Here is a 20,070-nt window from a genome sequence, read left to right as displayed (position 1 = left end):
CGGGTTCATTGCCTTCCATATGGCAGCATAAGTGCTGTTAGCTCCCCCCCCCCCCCCGCCCCGATCCGAGGACCAAACTACGTCTCGGATTGTTTCTGGGCTGCTTTTAACTTTTGACTCTGTGAGTGATTCCTGTGTGTTCTCCATCAAAATGCCCAGGTACGCCTCGCCCTGCTGCAGCTGAAGGGCCTTGAGGATGGCTATAACGGCCGGGTGGCCTTCCCGATCGGCAAGTTCTCCATCGCACCCTTTGGCTTTCTGTAAGTCTGTGGTTCTTTTGCACATGTGAGAAAATGAAGGAGTGGGGACATTTCACGGGTGCCCAGATTCTGCACAGGACTGACAGCGACACATGATGTTTAAGCCTGGGGTCATCAACCTTTTTGGGCCCATATTTAAACTGTCCTGGGCACCGTGGACATATCACTAGTGTGCACACATGCGCTCATGACAACTGCACGCAACACACCCACACCACAGACACAAGTACACACATAAAGTCCTACAGCCATCGGCTACACTCCATTTTGAGAAAAAAAGTTTTCGCTTTTTAAAAAACAACAACCAGTTGGGAAGCCTAATTTTTTTGACAAGTTGATTTTCCTGGAGACTGCAGCTGAGGAATATTTGAGTTTGTTCCTGTGTAATGCGCGACGTGTTTCTTTTTTGTTTCATTGGCTACGATGAATTTTAAGCTGCTATCCCTCATTAAGAAGCAGCTAGAGTGTAAGGAATGGAACTGTTTGGGTCTTTACCATAAGTTGCTAGGGTTTAAGTCTTGTTTTTAAATGTATTTGCTGCTTTTGAGGTTTTTAACTGTTTCTAATTATCTGACATGTAAATCTCCTTGAGACAAGGGTTGAGAAAGGGGTTGGTAAATTAATTGTAATAAATAATAATAATAATAATAATAATACTACAGGCATAGGTAAAAAGACATAGGAAAATAGGTCAGTAGCCCATCTGACCTCTTCCTTCTTCTTTGGTGATCACTCGTAGCCGAGTAAGATTGTCTTCCATGAACACGGTTTTAACAGTGAGTCCGTAAGTGACTGTGGAGGCCAATTCTGAATCCACATGTCCTTCCACTGTGGAGACATAGGTTTCTGGATGGGAGTTAATAATGGTGAGGGTTTGCCAAGTGTGCCTTCCTCTTAGCTCATTCCTCCCTTTCATCCTGAGTTCGAGCATCTTCAAAGCCCATGACGCCTTTGATAAAGGCTGTTCTCCAACTGGAGCGCTCGCAGGCCAGAGCTTCCCAGTTGTCAGTGTTGATACTACATTTTTTTAGATTTGCCTTGAGACAGTCTTTAAACCTCTTTTGTTGACCACCAGCATTACGCTTTCCATTTTTAAGTTCAGAATAGAGTAGTTGCTTTGGAAGACAATAATCAGGCATCCACACAACATGACCATCTGACCTAGCTTCCTGTTCTCACTGTGGCCAACCAGATGCCCCATTGGGAAGCCTGCAAGCAGGATTTGTGCAACTGCATCCCTCCCTACTTAACAATTCCCAGTACAGTGGTACAGGTTTAAGAACAGCTTAGTTTATGAACAGCTTGGATTAAGAGCGCTGCAAACCCGGAAGTAGGTGTTTTGGTTTGTGAACTTTGCCTTGGAAGTAGAACATGTTCCGCTTCCTGTTGTGTGTGTTCCATTGGTAAATTGAGTCCCGCTGCTATGAGAAAGCACGCCTTGGTTTAAGAACGGACTTCCGGAACGGATTAAATTTGTAAATCAAGGTACCATTGTATTTGGATGTTGTTGGAGTACAACTCCCATCATCCCTGGCCATTGGCCATGCTGGCTGAAGCTGCCTATTTCCCAAAAAAGAACTACCGCATTTTTCGCTCTATAGGACGCACCCGACCATAGGACGCACCTTGTTTTAGAGGGGGAGAACAAACAAAAAAAATCTCCCCCTCTCTGCTCAGTGCCCCTTCAGCAAAGCGGCAGGAGAAACGGAGCCCCTTCCATTTCTCCCCCCGCTTCGCTGAAGGGGTGCTGCGCAGCTCTCCCTCTCTGCTGAAGCCAGGAGAGTCTTGCTCTTTAGCAAAAGGAATCCGAAGCCTCCGGAGCGCAGCGGGAGCTCCCGCTGCGCTCCGGAGGCTTCAGGCGGCTATCCCTGAAGCCTGGAGAGCGAGAGGGGTCTGTGCGCACAGGCCCCTCTCGCTCTCCAGGCTCCAGCGAAAGCAATGCGAAGCCTCCGGAGTGCAGAGGGAGCGCTCCCTCTGCGCTTTGGAGGCTTTGCGTTGCTATCGCTGAAGTGAAGGAGCCTGCATTCGCTCCATAGGACGCACACACATTTTCCCTTAATTTTTGGAGGGGGAAAAAGTGCGTCCTATAGAGCGAAAAATACGGTACCCTGCTGGATGAGAACAAAGGCCCATCTATTCCAGAATCCAGGTCTCTTCAGCCCCTTTTCCCAAGATCCTCTGCAGCACACAGGAGTTTCGTGCCTTGGCTGATGCGCTGTTGTTCCCCTCCCAATACTGTACTTTAATCTTAAAAGAATATAAGAAAACCCTTGCTGCATCAGGCCAAAAGGACCATCTGCTCCAGCACCCTGTTTTTTACGGATGCCCCAATGGGAAAGCCCAAAAGCAGGACATGAACACACCAACATCTCCTTGCTTGTGGTTCCCAGCAACCAGCATTCAGGGACATTTACTGGCTCTGGCAGTGGAGGTAGAAAAGTATTGCCTCCCTGGTGTGAGCCAGATGAGTTTTGTGAGCTGCAGTCTCTTGGGCTGAGGGTTGTGTGTTGGGCTCATAGCTTATCTCTCCTAAGATAAGCAGGCAAGCTTGCTGCAGACGCCACAGAGCCCGAGAGGAACTCCTCTAACTTCCCCGACAAATGCAAAGGTTTCCAGGAATTTCGAGTCTGCATCAACAGCCGGGTCAGAGTGGGGTTGGGCAGCTGTGTAGCAAAAGTTTTTTTAACTCCTGGGAGGCAGAGTGAGGTGGAGGTCAGGTAAAGCTCCCAGGAGACAAGCAAAGTTGAGCAACGAATTCCCCTATCCAAGATCCCTGCCTAAGCTTTAAAATACCGTATTTTTCGCTCTATAAGACGCACCAGACCACAAGACGCACCTAGTTTTTGGAGGAGGAAAACAAGAAGAAAAAATATTCTGAATCTCAGAAGCCAGAACAGCAAGAGGGATCGCTGCACAGTGAAAGCAGCAATCCCTCTTGCTGTTCTGGCTTCTGTGATAGCTGTGCAGCCTGCATAAGACGCACACACATTTCCCCTTACTTTTTAGGAGGGAAAAAGTGAGTCTTATAGAGCAAAAAATACCGTACACGGTTTGAGTGTGGGATGCCCCACCTTAATAATAATCCCTCCTGGAAGAGGCAGTGGTGGCAACCAACTTAGATGGCTTTAAAAGAGGATTTAACCTGCCATCAGGTCTTATGGTAAAGGGCAGGTAAGAAATTGAATATATAATCAACATCATACTTTGGAACTCCTTGCGTATTGACATAAGGCAGGCACGTTCATTTTCGGGACCTGTTTAATTCATCCTGTGCAGACGTGTGGTACGCTGACATGTGATTTAGTCTGGTTTTTAGCTTGTCGTTGATTTTAATTATCTTGAATACTTAAAAAAAATGATTTTTAAAATTCTTGTAAAACACATTGGGGTTATTCTTTTTTTTTCTTTTACAATCAAGCAGCATATAAATTTTGTGAAATAAATAACAACTAAAATCATCATCATGTGAATTGCCTCTGCTAGTTTGTTCCAGTTGGGGGGCGATTTGGAAGACCTGGAATCGGCCTTCAACAAATCTGGAAGCCACCGGGTCCTTGGCTCTGGGTCCTGCTCGGCATTCATCAAGCTGTTGCCTGGCAACCAGGACCTCCTTGTCTCCCACGACACCTGGAATACATACCAGTCCATGCTACGCATCCTCAAGAAGTATACTTTGCCGTTCCGGACTTCAGCCCGCAGTGAGTAGCAGGAAAAGGATGTGGGGTGGAGCAAGGGACCTTTGACCTCCAGATGTTGTTGGACTACAGTGCTCATAAGCCCCAGTCAGCATGGCCAATCTTCAGAGATGATCCAGCAGGCTTTTCAAAGGTCTTTTCTTTTTTTCTTTATTTTGGCAAAGTAATAATCATAAATAAATAAGAATAAAAATGGGCACCCCACCACCGAGACCGTTCCATTGTAACTATACAGCCTCCCAAAAATTCAACACGTCTTGTGATGGTTTGACCCTTTTCCGTTTTAACAGTACAAATTCTACAAACACCCTCCATATCTCCTCAAAATCATTTCTCCTGCATATTCCCCGTCTTACCTTGATGGCACATGTTAATTTATCATTTAATAGCTATATCCCACACCTCTTTATATCATTCTTCCATTTTATATTCTGCTTGCCCCTATCACTTCCTAGCTATCATAATTCATGCAGCTGTCAATAAATTTGTAAGCAAGTCCTTCATAGCCTGTGAACCTTCCACCCCATCGTAAATTGATAATAATGCTACCTCTGGACTTTCGGTCCAGCTTTAACCCAGTGATTTCTGTTATCTCCTTTAACACCCTTTGCCAGAAAAATTGTACATATTTACACCCCTACCACATGTGAACATCATTCCCAGTTTCCTGGCATCCCCTCCAACATAACACCAAATTTTCCTTGTTTATTTGATTTAATCCGACTGGTGTTAAATACTGTTATAAGAAAAAACTGTTCTTTTTCCCTTATGGGGTATCCATGAGCCCATATAGAGTCCTTAAGTAGGTTCTCTATTGGTAGGAGAAAATAACAAGAGGCCAACCAGAGAATATTGAGAATCAAAGCAGCTAATAAACCTGATCTTTATTAAACTGTTGCAACAGGGTCCCCCACTCACCCCACGCAGGGAGGGAGGAGAGGAACCCCGAAGAGTGGTGTGCAAGCCGTTATATAGCCTTGAAATTGCCCACCCTGTAGCTCTAGACCAGCCCCCAAACCATCATACATACATCACAGAAGGAGGCGGTCTCCAACAAAAATCCTGTTTGTCAGGATACCTGATAATGGCCACTGATTGCTCTACCTGGGCAGCCTGGCCATTTTTTTGTGATGGTAAATACTCAGTTCCTGAATCCAGGCCACAGGCTCACCCTGTTCATACACAAATACACCCTTAAGACAGGATTTGTGAGCAAAGAGACAACTGGGAGGTTTTCCCCATTTGCCTCCTGTACTGCAGGGGGAATATTTGAGGTCACTGGGGAAGTCAAAATGGCTTCAGGATTGCTATCCTGTACTATTTCAGACACGTGATTTATGTACTTATGTATGTGTTTGCCATGTACATTTATGAATGTTTAGTTTATATTTGGGACCTTAGAATTCTTACAATACCATCTCCAAACTAATTTATAATGATTTTTTTTCATTCTTATAAGAATCGAAGGTCTTTACTGTAGTGGGGAGGGGGGCGGTGTCTGTTGCCATGGAAGTGCTGACGACTGCTTGCAATTGGGCTCCCCAGGTGACAGCTTGATCCCCGGGTACGTCCAGTCTTTCTCCTCCTACCCGGGCGCCATCTTCTCTGGCGATGACTTCTACATCTTGAGTAGCGGCTTGGTGAGTGGCCCCTGTCTCTTCCACTGCCGTCCTAGATAAAGAGTTGTTATAGTAGGTCCAGCACTCCGACCTGGTGGAATGCTCTGTTCCATGAGACTAGGGCCCTTCAGGATTTAACCTCCTTCCGTCGGGCCTGTAAGACAGAGCTATTCCGCCTGGCCTTTAATTTGAATTCAGCCTGATCTTTTATTTCCCTTCTCTTCCCTCCCTCTCTCCTTTTATGAAGATTACCCGCTCTGAGACTCCACAGCTAATTCTCCCCTGGCCTCCTCGCTGGCCCAAGTAGAACCAATTCAGCCAGCTAGCCCTGGTGATTATCTAATGGATTTCTCCTAAACTGATTTCTGAACTTTGAATTTTATTGTTATTCATGTTTTTATACTGTATTTTATGCTGCTTTTACAATTAAGTGTTTTAAATTTGTTGTTAGCCGCCCTGAGCCCGGTTTTTGAACTGGGAAGGGTGGGGTACAAATAAATATTATTATTGTTATTACTATTATTAGGTCCTGCACTCAGGCCAAACACGCTTCAATAGGAATATAAAATATCTATTGATTCAGGCCTTTGGTCTATCTAGCTCAGTATTGTCTACACAGACTGGCAGCAGCTTTCCAGGATTTCAGACAAGGAGTCTTTTCCAGCCCAAAGATAGCCAGTGTGGTGTAGTGGTTAAGAGCGATAGACTCGTAATCTGGGGAACTGTGTTCGCTTCCCCGCTCCTCCACATGCAGCTGCTGGGTGACCTTGGGCCAGTCACACTTCTTTGAAGTCTCTCAGCCCCACTCACCTCACAGAGTGTTTGTTGCGGGGGAGGAAGGAAAAGGAGAATGTTAGCTGCTTTGAGACTCCTTCGGGTAGTGATAAAGTGGGATATCAAATCCAAACTCCTCTTCTTCTTCAATGCTAGAGATTGAACCAGGGACCCAATCCCCACTTCCAGATCCCAGGTCGAGAATCAAATTGGTGCTACTGAGACAGTCATAGAATTGCAGAATTGGAAGGGACCCTGAGGAACATTTCGTCCAACCCCCTGCAGTGCAGGAATATGCAGCTGTCCCATACGGGGATCGAACCTGCAACCCTGGCATTATCAGCACCACGCTTTAACCAACTGAGCTATCATTGGCCCTGTTGAAGGACACAGAGGCTGCCTTGATGGCCTTTGAACATTTCTCCTGTTTGGGAAAACATCAAGCAAATTGCTTTATTTCTGTGCTTTTGGAAATCACTGAAGTCCTTCAGATAATCTCATAGGAACTCAGGAAAGTGTATTGTATGGGGTCTGACCCATCGGTCCATTTGGCTCAGTATTGTCAGCACATTGACTGGCAGTGGCTCTCCAGGGTTTCGGACAGGGTCTTATCTCGGCCTTATTTGGAGATGCCATAGGGCAGCCTTTCTCAGTCTTGGGTCCCAAGTTGTTATTGGCCTACAACTCCCATAATTCCCAGCTCGCAGGACCTGTGGTCAGGGTTGATGGGAGTTGTAGTCCAACAACATCTGGGGAGGCTGAGAGGTTGAGAAAGGCTGGCGTAAGGGTTGAACCTGGCACCTTCTACATGCAAAGCAGGTGTCCTCCCATTGAATTTTGCATCTGGGAACCCCCCATCAGACATCTTGAGGTTCCCAGATGCAAGGCTTGCTCAGGGCCTTTTCCCTCTGCAGGTATCTCTGGAAACCACCATTGGGAACAGCAACAGCAGCCTGTGGACGTTCATCCAGCCCGAGGAGAGCGTCTTAGAATGGCTGCGCAACATCGTGGCCAACCGGCTGGCAACAAGTGGGATGGAGTGGGCGGCCATTTTCCAGAAGTTCAACAGCGGCACGTGAGTGGAGGAGCCGTAGCTCCATAGATAGAGCACAGGTCCTGCATGCAGAAGGTCCCGGGTTCAAGCCCCAATGGCGTCTCCAGTTTTACGGGATCAGGTAGAAACTGGCGTTGTTAAAGTTGCGAAACAACGAAGCATGGGACGGAGCAATGGAGATATTTCTGAAACAACAATGGGATATCAGCTCCGCCCAAGGTGTGATGGAGAACAGCAACAACTGGGGGAAAGATAGACATAACATTTACAGGAAGAAACACCACAGACAGAATAATTGCCACACACAGGAAGAACAAGGATATAGTCTGAGTACCTCACTTGTATTTATAGAAATCATTTAATGTGTCAACATGAATAGAAGTTACAGTCATACCTCGGGTAAAAGTCGCTTCAGGTTGAGCGTTTCCATGTTACGCTCCGCAGCTACCTGGAAGTAATGGAACGTGTTACTTCCGGGTTTCGCCACTCACGCATGTGCAGATGCTAAAAATGACATCACGTGCATGTGGAGAAGCGGTGAATCGTGACCCACGCACACACAGACGTGGGTTGCATTCTGCTCAGGATGCGAATGGGGCTGCGCAATGGATCCCGTTCGCATCCAGAGGTACCACTGTATTAATATTGCAGTTGTTGCGTAAGGGATCATTATTTTGACCAGAATGTAATTGAAAATAATAAGATTTTGGAATGCAGAATAAATAAAAACATGAAACCATCAATTCTAGCGTGTGGGGGGGGGCATCTAAATTATATAATTCGGTATTTGAATGATGGGTATTAGTAATTGTATTATAATTTGGAATTGTTGTAATGAGGCTATTGGATGGTAAATGAAAATTAATTTAAAAATTATAAGAAAAGGAGAGAAGAAGCTGGTGGGCGTAGCTTGTTGCTGTCCGAGATCCAGTTAGACTACGGGAAATGAAGTAAGATGGACAAATCTTGCTCATACGTGTTTCATCTTTAAAATCTTTACAACAATCCTGCAAGGTGGACTAGTGCTGTTATCCCTGTTTGCAGATAGAAGGTGTGGATTAGGCTGAGAAGGAGCAGTTTGATTCAGGCAACTTTCTAGGCAACTTTCACACCACTCTTAATTCAAAAAGCACTGTGCATGTTGGCACTCACCTGTTCTGCTTCTTTGCACAGGTACAATAACCAATGGATGATCGTGGATTACAAATCTTTCGTCCCAGGGAAGGCCGGCCTCCAGAAGGGCGTCCTCACGGTGCTGGAGCAGATCCCGTAAGTGCTCCAAACTGTACATCGTTGGACAAGCAGGGATGCCCAGCTTCGCCCTCATCTCTACCTGCTTCATAGCGGCCAGGTTCACATGTAACACTGAGCCCAGCATCCTGGCTTACTGAGCTAGGATTAGTGCAAGTAGCTGTGAACCATGAAACTATAATATTATTATTATTAGTCTTGCTTTGGTTTTATAGCCCACACTTCGTCACAAAGCGGAGGAGAAAAACCATAGCTCAGTGGCAGAGTCTCTGCTTTGAATGCAGAAGGTTTCAATTCCCAGGACCTCCAGACCTGCTGCCTGAAACCTTGCCTTTCAATAGACAATACTGAACTAGATGAATCAGTGGTCTGACTTAGTATAGCTCAGTGGGTGAACATCTGCTTTGCCCCCTAGTTGAATTCCAGGTATGGCTAGGGGGAAAAACCCTGGCTGAAGCCCTGGAGAGCTGTTGCCAGTCAGGGCAGACAGGTAAAGGTAAAGGACCCCTGGACGGTTAAGTCCAGTCAGAGGCGACTATGGGGTTGAGGCGCTCAACTTGCTGGAGGGAGCCGGCGTTTGTCCACAGACAGCTTTCTGGGTCATGTGGCCAGCATTACTAAACCGCTTCTGCCACAACGGGACACCTTGATGGAAACCAGAGCACATGGAAATGCTGTTTACCTTCCCGCCGGAGCAGTACCTATTTATCTACTTGCACTGGCGTGCTTTCGAACTGCTAGGTTGGCAGGAGCTGGGACAGAGAGACGGGAGCTCACCCTGTTGCAGGGATTCGAACCGCCGACCTTCTGATCAGCAGGCCCAAGAGGCTCAGTGGTTTAGACCACCCGCGTCCCTCAGGGCAGACAATACTGAACTAGATAGGGCAGTTGTTTGATTCACTATTATTAGACAGTTTACTATTTAATTCAACTATTTAATTCGGCAGTAGCTCAATGGTTCTAGCACTTGCTTTGCATTCAGGCAGCCTTAGGTCAATCCCCAGGCTTGTCTCCAAATAGGCCAGACCCTCTGCCTGAAATCCTGGAGGGCCGCTGCCTGTCATTGCAGGCAATACTGGACTGGATGGACCAGTGATTTGATTTGGTATAAGGCAGCTTCCCACGGCATCTGGGAGGAGATGAGAGCTTTGCAGGATATTCCCAGCACTGAGACTTGAGTGCCTGACTTTCCCCCTGACCTCTAAATAACAATATTTCGGTCTCTCCAGGGGGATGGTGGTTTTTGACGACAAGACCGAACTGCTCTACCAAGAAGGCTACTGGGCGAGCTACAATGTGCCGTAAGGATTTCATTTCATTTTCATTTCACTTTTAATTAGTATGCTGCCTTTCTCTGTTGCTACACACGACACGGTTTATAGCAGCAAAATATACAACAAAGAATGCACACCTTGTCATAATCCGATCCAATACAAAAAGTCATAATGAAACATAACTTTAAAATGGATCGACTTCTATCAAATGAAGTAATATTCAATAATCTGTTAGAATATAATAGCACACAATAAAATTAACTCTCAAAATATCAGCAGATCATAATTAAGCAGAAATTAACTCTTAGCAAGAAATAATTGCTAAACTACAATTGGTAAAAACAACTGCACGCTACAGTGCATAAAAGACAACCATATATACATGCAAAACCATGTTTCTCTTTGCCTCTCGCTATCCTGGCTCCTTCCACTTTCTGATCTCTGTCTTCCTCCCTTGGGAGGCAAAAGGCATCTGTGTCGAAAACGACAAATGCCTTTAAAACAAGACTAAAACCCTAATAAGCAGGCACTCATGGAAAAGACACATCCAGCAAGCTGAGAAAGCCTGTTGGAAAAAAACGTCTTCAGTTGTTTCAAGACAGTGCAGTTAGTAGGTGCCTGGCTTATTCCACAAGGCAGGGGCAGCTATGCTAAAAGCCCTACTCCTCTGATTTGTTTATTTATATTGTTGTTATTATTATTATTATTATTATTAATTTATTAAATACCTGTAGATCTCAGGGCGGTTCACAACAAAAATCACAGTATAAGAAACACAGAATACATAATAAAAACAAAACAACCCAATAAATCCCCCCTTCCACAACACATTTTAAAAGGGCATTGGATGTCAATCAGCCAAAGGCCTGGTGAAAAAGGAAAGTTTTTGCCTAAGGATGTATAATGAAGGTGCCAGGCGAACTTACTTGGGGAGAGCATTCCACAGACGGGGAGCCACTGCAGAAAAGGCCCCTTCTCGTGTTGCCACCCTTCTTGAGGAGGAGGCACACAAAGGAGGGCCTCAGAAGATGATCTCAGGGTCCACGTAGGTTCATATGGAAAGAGGCAGTCCTTGAGGTATTGAGGTCCTGAGCCGTTTTAAGTTACTGCAGAGTGGACTTCTGAGATCTTTTGAAATTGCAACAGAGACTCCCACAGACCACAGCAATCTACTGGGTGTGTAAGGGATAAGGCAGTCTCTCAGGTAACCTGGTCCTAAGCTGTATGGGGGCTCTTACATTCGTGCCAGCCCCTTTAACTTGGCCCGGTATCTGATTGACAGCCAGTACAAATCCCACGAGCAAGGGGTTACCATATTTTTTGCTCTATGACTCACTTTTTCCCTCCTAAAAAGTAAGGGGAAATGTGTGTGCGTCTTATGGAGTGAATGCAGGCTGCGCAGCTATCCCAGAAGCCAGAACAGTAAGAGGGATTGCTGCTTTCACTACGCAGTGATCCCTCTAGCTGTTCTGGCTTCTGAGATTTAGAATATTTTTTTTTCTTGTTTTCCTCCTCCAAAAACTAGGTGCGTCTTGTGGTCTGGTGCGTCTTATAGAGCGAAAAATACGGTATATGCTGGCTGAAAGCTTTGCCTTACAATTTGTCCTGCCGCTGAGAAACCTTCCTTCAGGAGCTAAGTGACAACCTCTGGATTGAGCCATGATCTAGTCCCACACCAGCCAATGTGTTATAGTGCCAAACTAGGACTTGGAGAAACCTGAATTCAGGTCCCCACTCGGCCGTGAAGCTCACTGGGTGACCTGGGGCCAGTTGCTTTCTCTCTTAGCCTAACCTACCTCACAGGGTTGTTGTGAGGATTAAATGGGGAGGAGAACTATGTGTGCCACCTTGAACTCCCTGGAGGAAAGTCAGGCTGTAAATGCAACAAATAAAGAATAGACTCCCCTCTAGCCCCCCAACATTGCTCAATGGCTTTTTCCCCACACCCAGGTATTTTAAAGAAATCTTCAACACCAGCGGCATTCCTCAGCTGGTTCAGAAATATGGCGACTGGTTCACCTATGAGAAGAACCCCCGAGCCCAGATTTTCCGGCGCAACCAGACGCTGGTCCGGGACATGGGCTCGATGATCCAGCTCATGAGGTAAGACGCCAGCCGTGCTGCCCCCTGCAGGCTGGGAGTTGCATGAACAAATAATGGATACTACACGGCTGTCTCCTTGCTGTTGAAATGGGGTTGGGTTGCAAGCTGGACAGCACGTTTTTTGGAGCAAGGCATGAATCGGAGAAAACGTTGACTTAGAAATTGGATTGGGTGTTCACCGGCTCGTGTGAAACACTGTCCCATGTTGGGATGGAGAAGATCTTTTCACTGTAAAGTGAATCCATTTAATTTGTCAGTCCCAGGCTTATTTGCAGATAACGTCACAACCATTGGTTGGATTGCCCAAATCCTTCTATTATTATTATTATTATTATTATTATTATTATTATTATATCATTGCCATTGTTACTGTTATTGCTGTTGTTATTATTGCTGTTGCTGTTACACTTAAATTTATTAATCGCTTTCTATACCACCATCTCAACACAATTTTCATATAAAGTAATTGAAAACAAAAACACATGAAAATAACAGATACATTTAAAACAAGACTAAAGCCATAGCAAGTGAACCTTCATGGTAAAGGCCCATTTATCCAGCTGGGAAAGCCTGTCGGAAGAAGAAGAAGAAACCAACTATTTCCCGAAAGTGCAGATTGTGGGGTAGTATTGTGACAGGAATACTATTCCACAGAACAGGGGCAGCCACACTAAAAGCCCCGCCCCGGGTTACTGCAGTTCAGTTTCAGGTTGTTGTTTTTTTAAGTGCCTTTATCAGGAAAAAGCAGACAAACATGTATATTCTAGAAGAGGCGAAAGGCATTGAAAACATGCAGGAATGTGTATTTAAAATGCATTCAAAATGAATGCTTTAGAAGCCACAGGAAACTGCCTTATACAGTTGTACCTCGGGTTAAGTACTTAATTCGTTCCGGAGGTCCGTACTTAACCTGAAACTGTTCTTAACCTGAAGCACCACTTTAGCTAATGGGGCCTCCTGCTGCTGCTGCGCTGCCGGAGCACGATTTCTGTTCTCATCCTGAAGCAAAGTTCTTAACCCGAGGTACCACTGTATGAGTCAGACCATTGCTCTATCTAGCTCAGTATTCACTGCACTGACCAGCAGACCAGGCTCTCCAGGGTTTTGGACAAAGGACATTCCCAGCTATAGCCAGCAATACCAGGGATTGAACTCAGGACCTTTTGCATGCAAAGCAGGTGTTCTGTCACTGAGCTACAGCCCTTTGCCTTTGGGGCAAAGTTCATATAGTCAAATTCAAATTTCGCATGCATTTTTCTGTCTTTTTAAATTGGGGAAAATGGGAGCGGAGGGGCCTGTGATGGAGTGCGTGTGAAACTGACACAGAATGGAAATTGACCAATCCACCAACCCCTACTTCCTTTGGCTCAGATGCCAAAAAGATAATGCTCTTCCAATATTATACTAGTCCATATACGGATTCACACCGGGTCTCTGCTGTAGCAGCTCCTTAGTTTGCTCTTCCCAGTCCACACAAGTTTTTCCGCCCACAAAGATGGGGGTTTTCACCCAGAAGATCAACCAGTGGCAGAGCAAGAATGTGGAAGAATGCAGCTCCAGGAAATGTTCAGAGCAGGAGCAGTCCTCTCATTTTTTTGCTGGAACGCCAGGATAATTGATGATGACTCCTTGCTCTGTCAACTGAAGGAGATGATGAGAACAAGCAATACAGTCAAGCAGAGGCTGGGTACTTCTTTCCTTTTCTTGCACAGGGTTCCCGCTTCATGCTAGTGGTATATAGATGGTCACCCTTCTTTACAAGATGGCTTGAGTTTCCAATTAAAAGCAAAAGGTTGCGTTTCAGTGGGACGAAAACCTTTTGTGTTTTGCACTGTGTTTTGCAAGTTAAGTATCTTCCAAAACCATCCAGGCCATAGGCTGATCCTAATGAATTTGGTATAATTCCACCTGCTCCATCTCCTTTGGAGCTCTATGTGTGTATATGGACCAACATAGTGGCCAACGTTTTGGGTGAGTAGCTAAGAGGACCATCACAGTGAGCCCTTGCATTTCTGCATCTCCCACTATGCCATCGCTTGAAGCCCTGACTGCCCTGTCCCCATTCACATCCTCCCTGTGCTCTCCGTGCAGGTACAACAACTTCCCAAAGGACCCACTGTCCCGGTGCCAAGGCTGTGATCCACCACAGAATGGCGAAAACGCAATTGCCGCCCGCTCAGATCTGAACCCTGCTAATGGCACCTACCCCTTTGGGGCCCTGCGTCAGAGGCCACACGGAGGCACTGATATGAAGGTATGGGGTTACGAATATCATAATATTAAAAGAGCCTGTTGGATCAGGCCGATAGTCCCATCTAGTCAAGCATCCTCTTCTCACAGTTGACATAGAAATTTTTTATTTTAATCATGTTCCAATATTAATTACACTTAACCTTGATGATGGTGATATTGATTGAATTATTGTCAAACAATAATTAATAATAATAATAATAATAATAATAATAATAATAATAATAAAGTACTGTATTATTTATACCCCACCCATCTGGCTGGGTTTCCCCAGCCACTCTGGGCGGCCCACAACAGAATATTAAAAATACGATAAAACATCAAACATTAAAAACCTTCCCTAAACAGGGCTGCCTTTGGATGTTTTCTAAAAGTCAGATAGTTGTTTATTTCCTTGACATCCACAGGGCGGGCGCCACTGCCGAGAAGGCCCTCTGCCTGGTTCCCTGTAACCTCACTTCTCACAGTGAGGGAACCGCCAGAAGGCCCTCAGAGCTGGACTTCAGTGTCCAGGCAGAACGATGGGGGTGGAGACGCTCCTTCAGGTATACTGGGCCGAGGCCATTTAGGGCTTTAAAGGTCAGGATCAACACTTTGAATTGTGCTCGGAAACGTACTGGGAGCCAGTGTAGGTCTTTCAGGACCGGTGTTATATGGTCTTGGCGGCCACTCCCAGTCACCAGTCTAGCTGCCGCATTCTGGATTAGTTGCAGTTTCCGGGTCACCTTCAAAGGTAGCCCCACGTAGAGCGCATTGCAGTAGTCCAAGCAGGAGATAACCCGAGCATGCACCACTCTGGTGAGACAGTCCGCAGGCAGGTAGGGTCACAGCCTGCATACCAGCTGGTAATTTAACCTTGATGATGATGATGATATTTATTGATTGATTGATTGATTGATTGATAAACAAACAAACAATATTTTTATTATTTATACCCTGGGCATGTATCCTGGGTGGCTTCCAACACATATAAAAACATAATAAAACATCAAACATTAAAAACTTCCCAATACAGGGCTGCCTTCACATGTTTTCTAAATGTCAGATAGCTGTTTATTTCCTTGACATCTGATGGGAGGGCATTCCACAGGGCGGGCGCCACTACTGAGAAGGCCCTCTGCCTGGTTCCCTATAACTTCACTTTGCAAAATGTGGGAACTGCCAGAAGGGCCCTCGGATAAAATATATTGGGCTTGATTTTGTGTGCCTGCATTTTTATGACTCCTACGCTGCATTCCTTCCCTATCTGACCCGGAAATTGGCACAAGTGGTCTTTCGGGATGTTTTGCTATGTCTGTGTTTTGAGTTAACACCAGGGTGAAGCCGAGCATCTCCCTGAGATGTTCCAGGGACACAGATGGGAAAAGAATGTCAACAGTCCCCACTGAAGGCTCAGTTGCTAAGACAACTGAGGTTAAAGTGTCATAGTTAGGGCCAAATGGTTTGGGGGCACCCCAAGGTAATTGCAGGGGAGCCAGTTTTAAACAGCTATTCTTTGATAGATATTTCCATTGCAAATGTAACAGCACGGAAAAAATAATGTCTGCTCATGTTCACAATAAGAATAAACCATGAATCCTGATTTTCTGTCATTTTCTGTCTGTTAGCCCTCAGCACACAAGGCTATAATTGTAGAAACACATGTAAAATATAATTTACTAGCAGTCTAATGCCCAGGGTTGCTTCGGAATTCCAAGGAAAAACAACAACAAAAAACCCAGGGTAGTTTTCACATATGCAGTTGAAATCAGGGGAGTTTTGAAAGGTTCGGGCCACCATCTTGATTCAAAATGGCATCCAATTATACCCAATCATAAACGAAGAGCTGCTCCTTGATTTCAGGAGCCATCATGTACACTTTGGTTAAAATCAGTAGAGTTCTGAAAGGTTCAGGTCCGTCATTTTGATTCAAGATGGCGTCGGATTGTATCAAAACGTAGACAGAATCCTTCTCCTTCATCTGAGGAACCATCCTGTCAGATTTGGTTTTCAAGTGGTCAGAAGCAGCAATTTTGGAAAACGCTAGCACAGGTCATAGTGTCTGTGACTCTACCTCACCTTCTTCCTTTTGCCAGGTCACTTCCTTTGAGATGGCCAAGAACTACAGTTTCATTGCCACCAGCGGGCCAACCTGGGACAACCTACCTCCTTTCCAATGGACCACCTCTCCCTATCGCAATCTGATACATATGGGCCATCCTGACCTCTGGAAATTCTCGCCCATCCAGGTCCGCTGGGGCTGATGCCTCACGGGCTCTGTGTGTGTGTGTCTCAAACTTTTCCTATCATGCTCGACAAGACCCCAGCTGGTGCTGTGGGGCTTTGTGGGTGAGCGTGCCGCTTTTTATTCTCAAAAGGGCAAAGGTGCTTGATAATGATGGATACAATCGGGGTTATTCGATTCCACGGAGACACCGGGAGGGGGGGAGCGCTGGATTTGGCTGCCTGCAAATCCCAACTTTCTGTTAGTTTGCTTGTTTGCTTTTCAAAGTTTCTAGTCCTTATGGACGCAACAATAAGCCTTGAAAGAGTCCAGCCAAATGCCTGCTTCCAGCACATTAAGCCAGATGGTGGCTGAATTAAGATTGCTGGTGGTCAGGAGTAAAGTGAATTATTGGGGGTGGGGGGAGAAGCGGGAGGGGTGTGTGAAATCCACAAGCCTCACCTGCTGAACTGTACTCCCCCCCCCCCCAGTTTTAGCCAAATCACACTTCCCCCTAGAACAGCCAAAAAACAAGAGATAAGGGGGTTTCTCAAAAAGTAAAAGGGGGGCATTCTCCCATCTCCTACTCCTCTATTAATTACGCCGTGCATAATTCCTTGCGATTTCTATAAGAACTTTCAAAAATTACTCAAAATTACAGCATCAGCTGCGCGGATTAAGGTGAAACAGCTTGTATCATAACCAGCGCTGGTTGCAAGATTCTGTTCTCCGTGCTACAGAATATTTATCTCGTTTTAGCACAAGATACACCGCAGTCCAGGACTTGAGTGTGTGGCTAAGATAATAGGGAGGGAATCTTGAGGTCACAGCTGCTGATGTTATTACGCTCAAATGTGAGTCTTGAGCTCTCAAGAGCTTTATAGAGGGAAGATGCGCAGCCCTGACTCCTGGGGATTTTCCTTCCTTTGCGGGTCGTATACCAAAGGTGTAGGTGCCTGAAATCTGCACACTTAACTCCAACCGGCATGGCTTCCCCAGAGAACGCCGAAATCTCCCATGCAGAGATGGACATAACAGGGAAGAGTTGTAGCTTAGTGGTATAGCATGTAGAAGGGTCCAGCTTCAATCCCCAATGGTCTCTCCAGGTAGGGCTGGCAGTAAACAGGCTGAAGCCCTAGGGAGCCGCTTCCAATCAGTGCAGACAATACTGAGCTAGATGGAGCAATGGAGTGACTCAGTGTAATGCCATTTCCTGTGTTCCCACAACAGGAAGGGGGACACGGATGAAGCATGTGCTTTGTGTGCAGAAGGCCTCAGGTTCACTTCCTGGCATCTCCCAAGCAGGACTAGGAAAAGCCTCCATCTAAACCCATGAATAGTTTCTTCCAGTCAGCATAGACCGTATGAGCTAGATGGACCAATGGTGTGATTCAGTACAAAGCCTGTGATCCCTGGCACACGCACAAGAGGCTCAGATTTCCAGGATCGTTCTGGGAAGACCTGGGCAAAATCTAAGCCATTTCCTATTTATATAGTCTGTTACCTATTTATATGGATGCTCTTCCTGGGTTAAGCATCTCTCTCCCATGCTGAACGACTTCCCAATTTTCATATTGCCATTTCTCTCTGATCGTTGTGTATACATACACATGGTTGAAAGTCAGGGTGGAGAACCTCAAGCCACCACGGGGGCCCTGAATGTAGCCCCTGGACCTCTCCTAATGTCCCCTAAGCTGTCCCCAGGACACACCCCTCGCCAGCCCTCCTTTTGTGTTTTTGCCTGGCCAGAATGTGCCCTTAGTGTCTGATAATACCCCTTTTTTGTTTGCCTGGATACAGAGGGGTATATCTGAGTGCATGTAGAAACCAGCCCACTGTCCAGGGGCAAAATCTACACTCTGTGCCCTGATCACTCTTGCCTCTGTCCCTGCCCAACGCTGGCATCTGGCCCCCGGAAGATTGCCCAGGAGGGAATACAGCCCTTTGTACGGAAAGAGCTGCTTGCTTCTTGCTGTAGATCTTGGCTGCATAGGCCGTTGAAATGATGTGATCCTGCCCTTCTTCATATTGCTATTTCTGTCCTGCGTTTATGTGCATGTGTGAAAGCGAGGTACTTGGCTGCCTGCCTTAAAAGGAACCGCTTGACATGACAGGAATTGTTTTCTAATTGTTTGTTTTGCTGCTTCCTCTATCAAATCCTTGGGCTTCATTGCAGAGCAGGGATCCTCCAAGATCTTGTTGATTTGCAGCTCCCTATTAACCCTGGCCATTGTCCATGCTGGCTGGCGCTGATAAGAGCTGGGAGTCCAGCAACTTCCAGAGAGGCACATGTGCCTCAACCTTGTTGCAGAACTGAAGCAAATTCTGCCAAGCATGCGCAAAGTGCCTTTCCTATCATCATCAAGTAGCCACAAATTCCCCCTGCAACCCAAATATCTGTAGGCGATTAACAGGCATTCTAAGTCTGATAAATAATCTGCCTCTTGGCTGTTTCCAACTGGCTGCATTCACACTGCAGTTTTGGTTCCGTTTTCCGGACACTTCCCTGTTAATTTCCGCATTCTATTTGAGCTTCCAGAATTGTAGTGAAATATAGCACAAGTTTGGAGCTCGTTTTCATGTTAATCTGCAGATGGATTTATTTTTCTCCCCTGGAAGAAAACTTGTGCTATATATTCTAGGAAGTGGCTTCTAGGTCATGTGAAAGCTCAAGGTATAACATGGAAATTGTCAGTTATGGGAATGTTGGGGAAATGGTATAAACCACTCCGGAAGTGGTTTTGATGTCATGTGGAAGCTGAACAATAATGCAGGAATTAACATTTAGGGGAATGTCAGAAAAATAGAATCCCCCGTTGTGTGAATGCAGTCTATGGGTACAGAGACCTCCCTATGTATAAAGCATAGAGTTGGTATTTTCTATGCACGGGCATCGGGGGGGGGGGGCAGGCTTTTCAGCGCACAGTGCAACATGGGAGCAGAAAGTGCTGACGTAGAGCTTACTTGTTCCAGCTCAAGGATGAGCAGAAGAAAGTGGATCTGGAACTACTGAGGGATTTCCACCTCTCCAGTTGCTTAACCATAGCAACAACCAAACAACTCCTTCCTTCCCTTAAATATATTGCTCAGTTGAAGAAAGCTTGGAGCAACCAGGAGTTTTTGTGTGGAAGGACTGTAAGCTCAGTTCTGTGTGGATGCTCTCAAAAAACTTCCAGGGCTCAAATTTATTTTTTCCCAGTCTCTGTCTTTTGCACTAGTCTCCAGTTGGTGGTTTAGAAAGGGGGGGGGAGGGGTGTCTATTTAAACAAAGCTTGCCCACCCCCTCCTTGAGCCAATGTGGGCTTTATATTCTAATTAAAAGCATGAAAAATGCAAAGGAAAACCCAAAACAGCAATTTGCCTTCAATGCTTAGGAGTTGCAAGGGACGTCTTTCCTCCTTTTCCCCTTATACTTGAGCCAAAAAGGATATGAATCCGTCTGTTGGTAGCATAAACTCTGTCCCTGTGGATCAGGGTATATGAGTGTATTGGTCAGCTATATGAAGGGAATTCGGTCTTGCCTTGTATGATCAAAAGTTATTGTTATGATTTATTTTTGGTTTTAATAAATATCAACACTAACTTGA

At 45.7% G+C, this 20,070-nt stretch overlaps 1 protein-coding gene across 1 annotated transcript in view; it reads left to right on the top strand.

Annotated features, from left to right (window-relative positions):
* The window catches only part of PLBD2 (phospholipase B domain containing 2), a gene marked incomplete at its 5' end in the record, with an annotated part of 24,722 nt that extends 4,652 nt beyond the window's left edge, over positions 1-20,070 (top strand). The window contains 9 exons of the mRNA XM_080986382.1: positions 160-260; positions 3,744-3,958; positions 5,501-5,595; positions 7,263-7,423; positions 8,576-8,671; positions 9,883-9,954; positions 11,878-12,030; positions 14,122-14,284; positions 16,356-20,070. Of these exons, the coding sequence (XP_080842508.1) occupies positions 160-260; positions 3,744-3,958; positions 5,501-5,595; positions 7,263-7,423; positions 8,576-8,671; positions 9,883-9,954; positions 11,878-12,030; positions 14,122-14,284; positions 16,356-16,523 (1,224 nt within the window). The 3' untranslated portion in view covers positions 16,524-20,070. The remainder of the gene's footprint in view (positions 1-159; positions 261-3,743; positions 3,959-5,500; positions 5,596-7,262; positions 7,424-8,575; positions 8,672-9,882; positions 9,955-11,877; positions 12,031-14,121; positions 14,285-16,355) is intronic.

Source organism: Podarcis pityusensis (genome assembly GCF_964106645.2).
Source record: "Podarcis pityusensis genome assembly, chromosome: 16".
Lineage (NCBI taxonomy): Eukaryota > Metazoa > Chordata > Lepidosauria > Squamata > Lacertidae > Podarcis > Podarcis pityusensis.
Note: the sequence above shows the minus strand (reverse complement) of the source record. Positions and strands in the feature narration are given on the sequence as shown.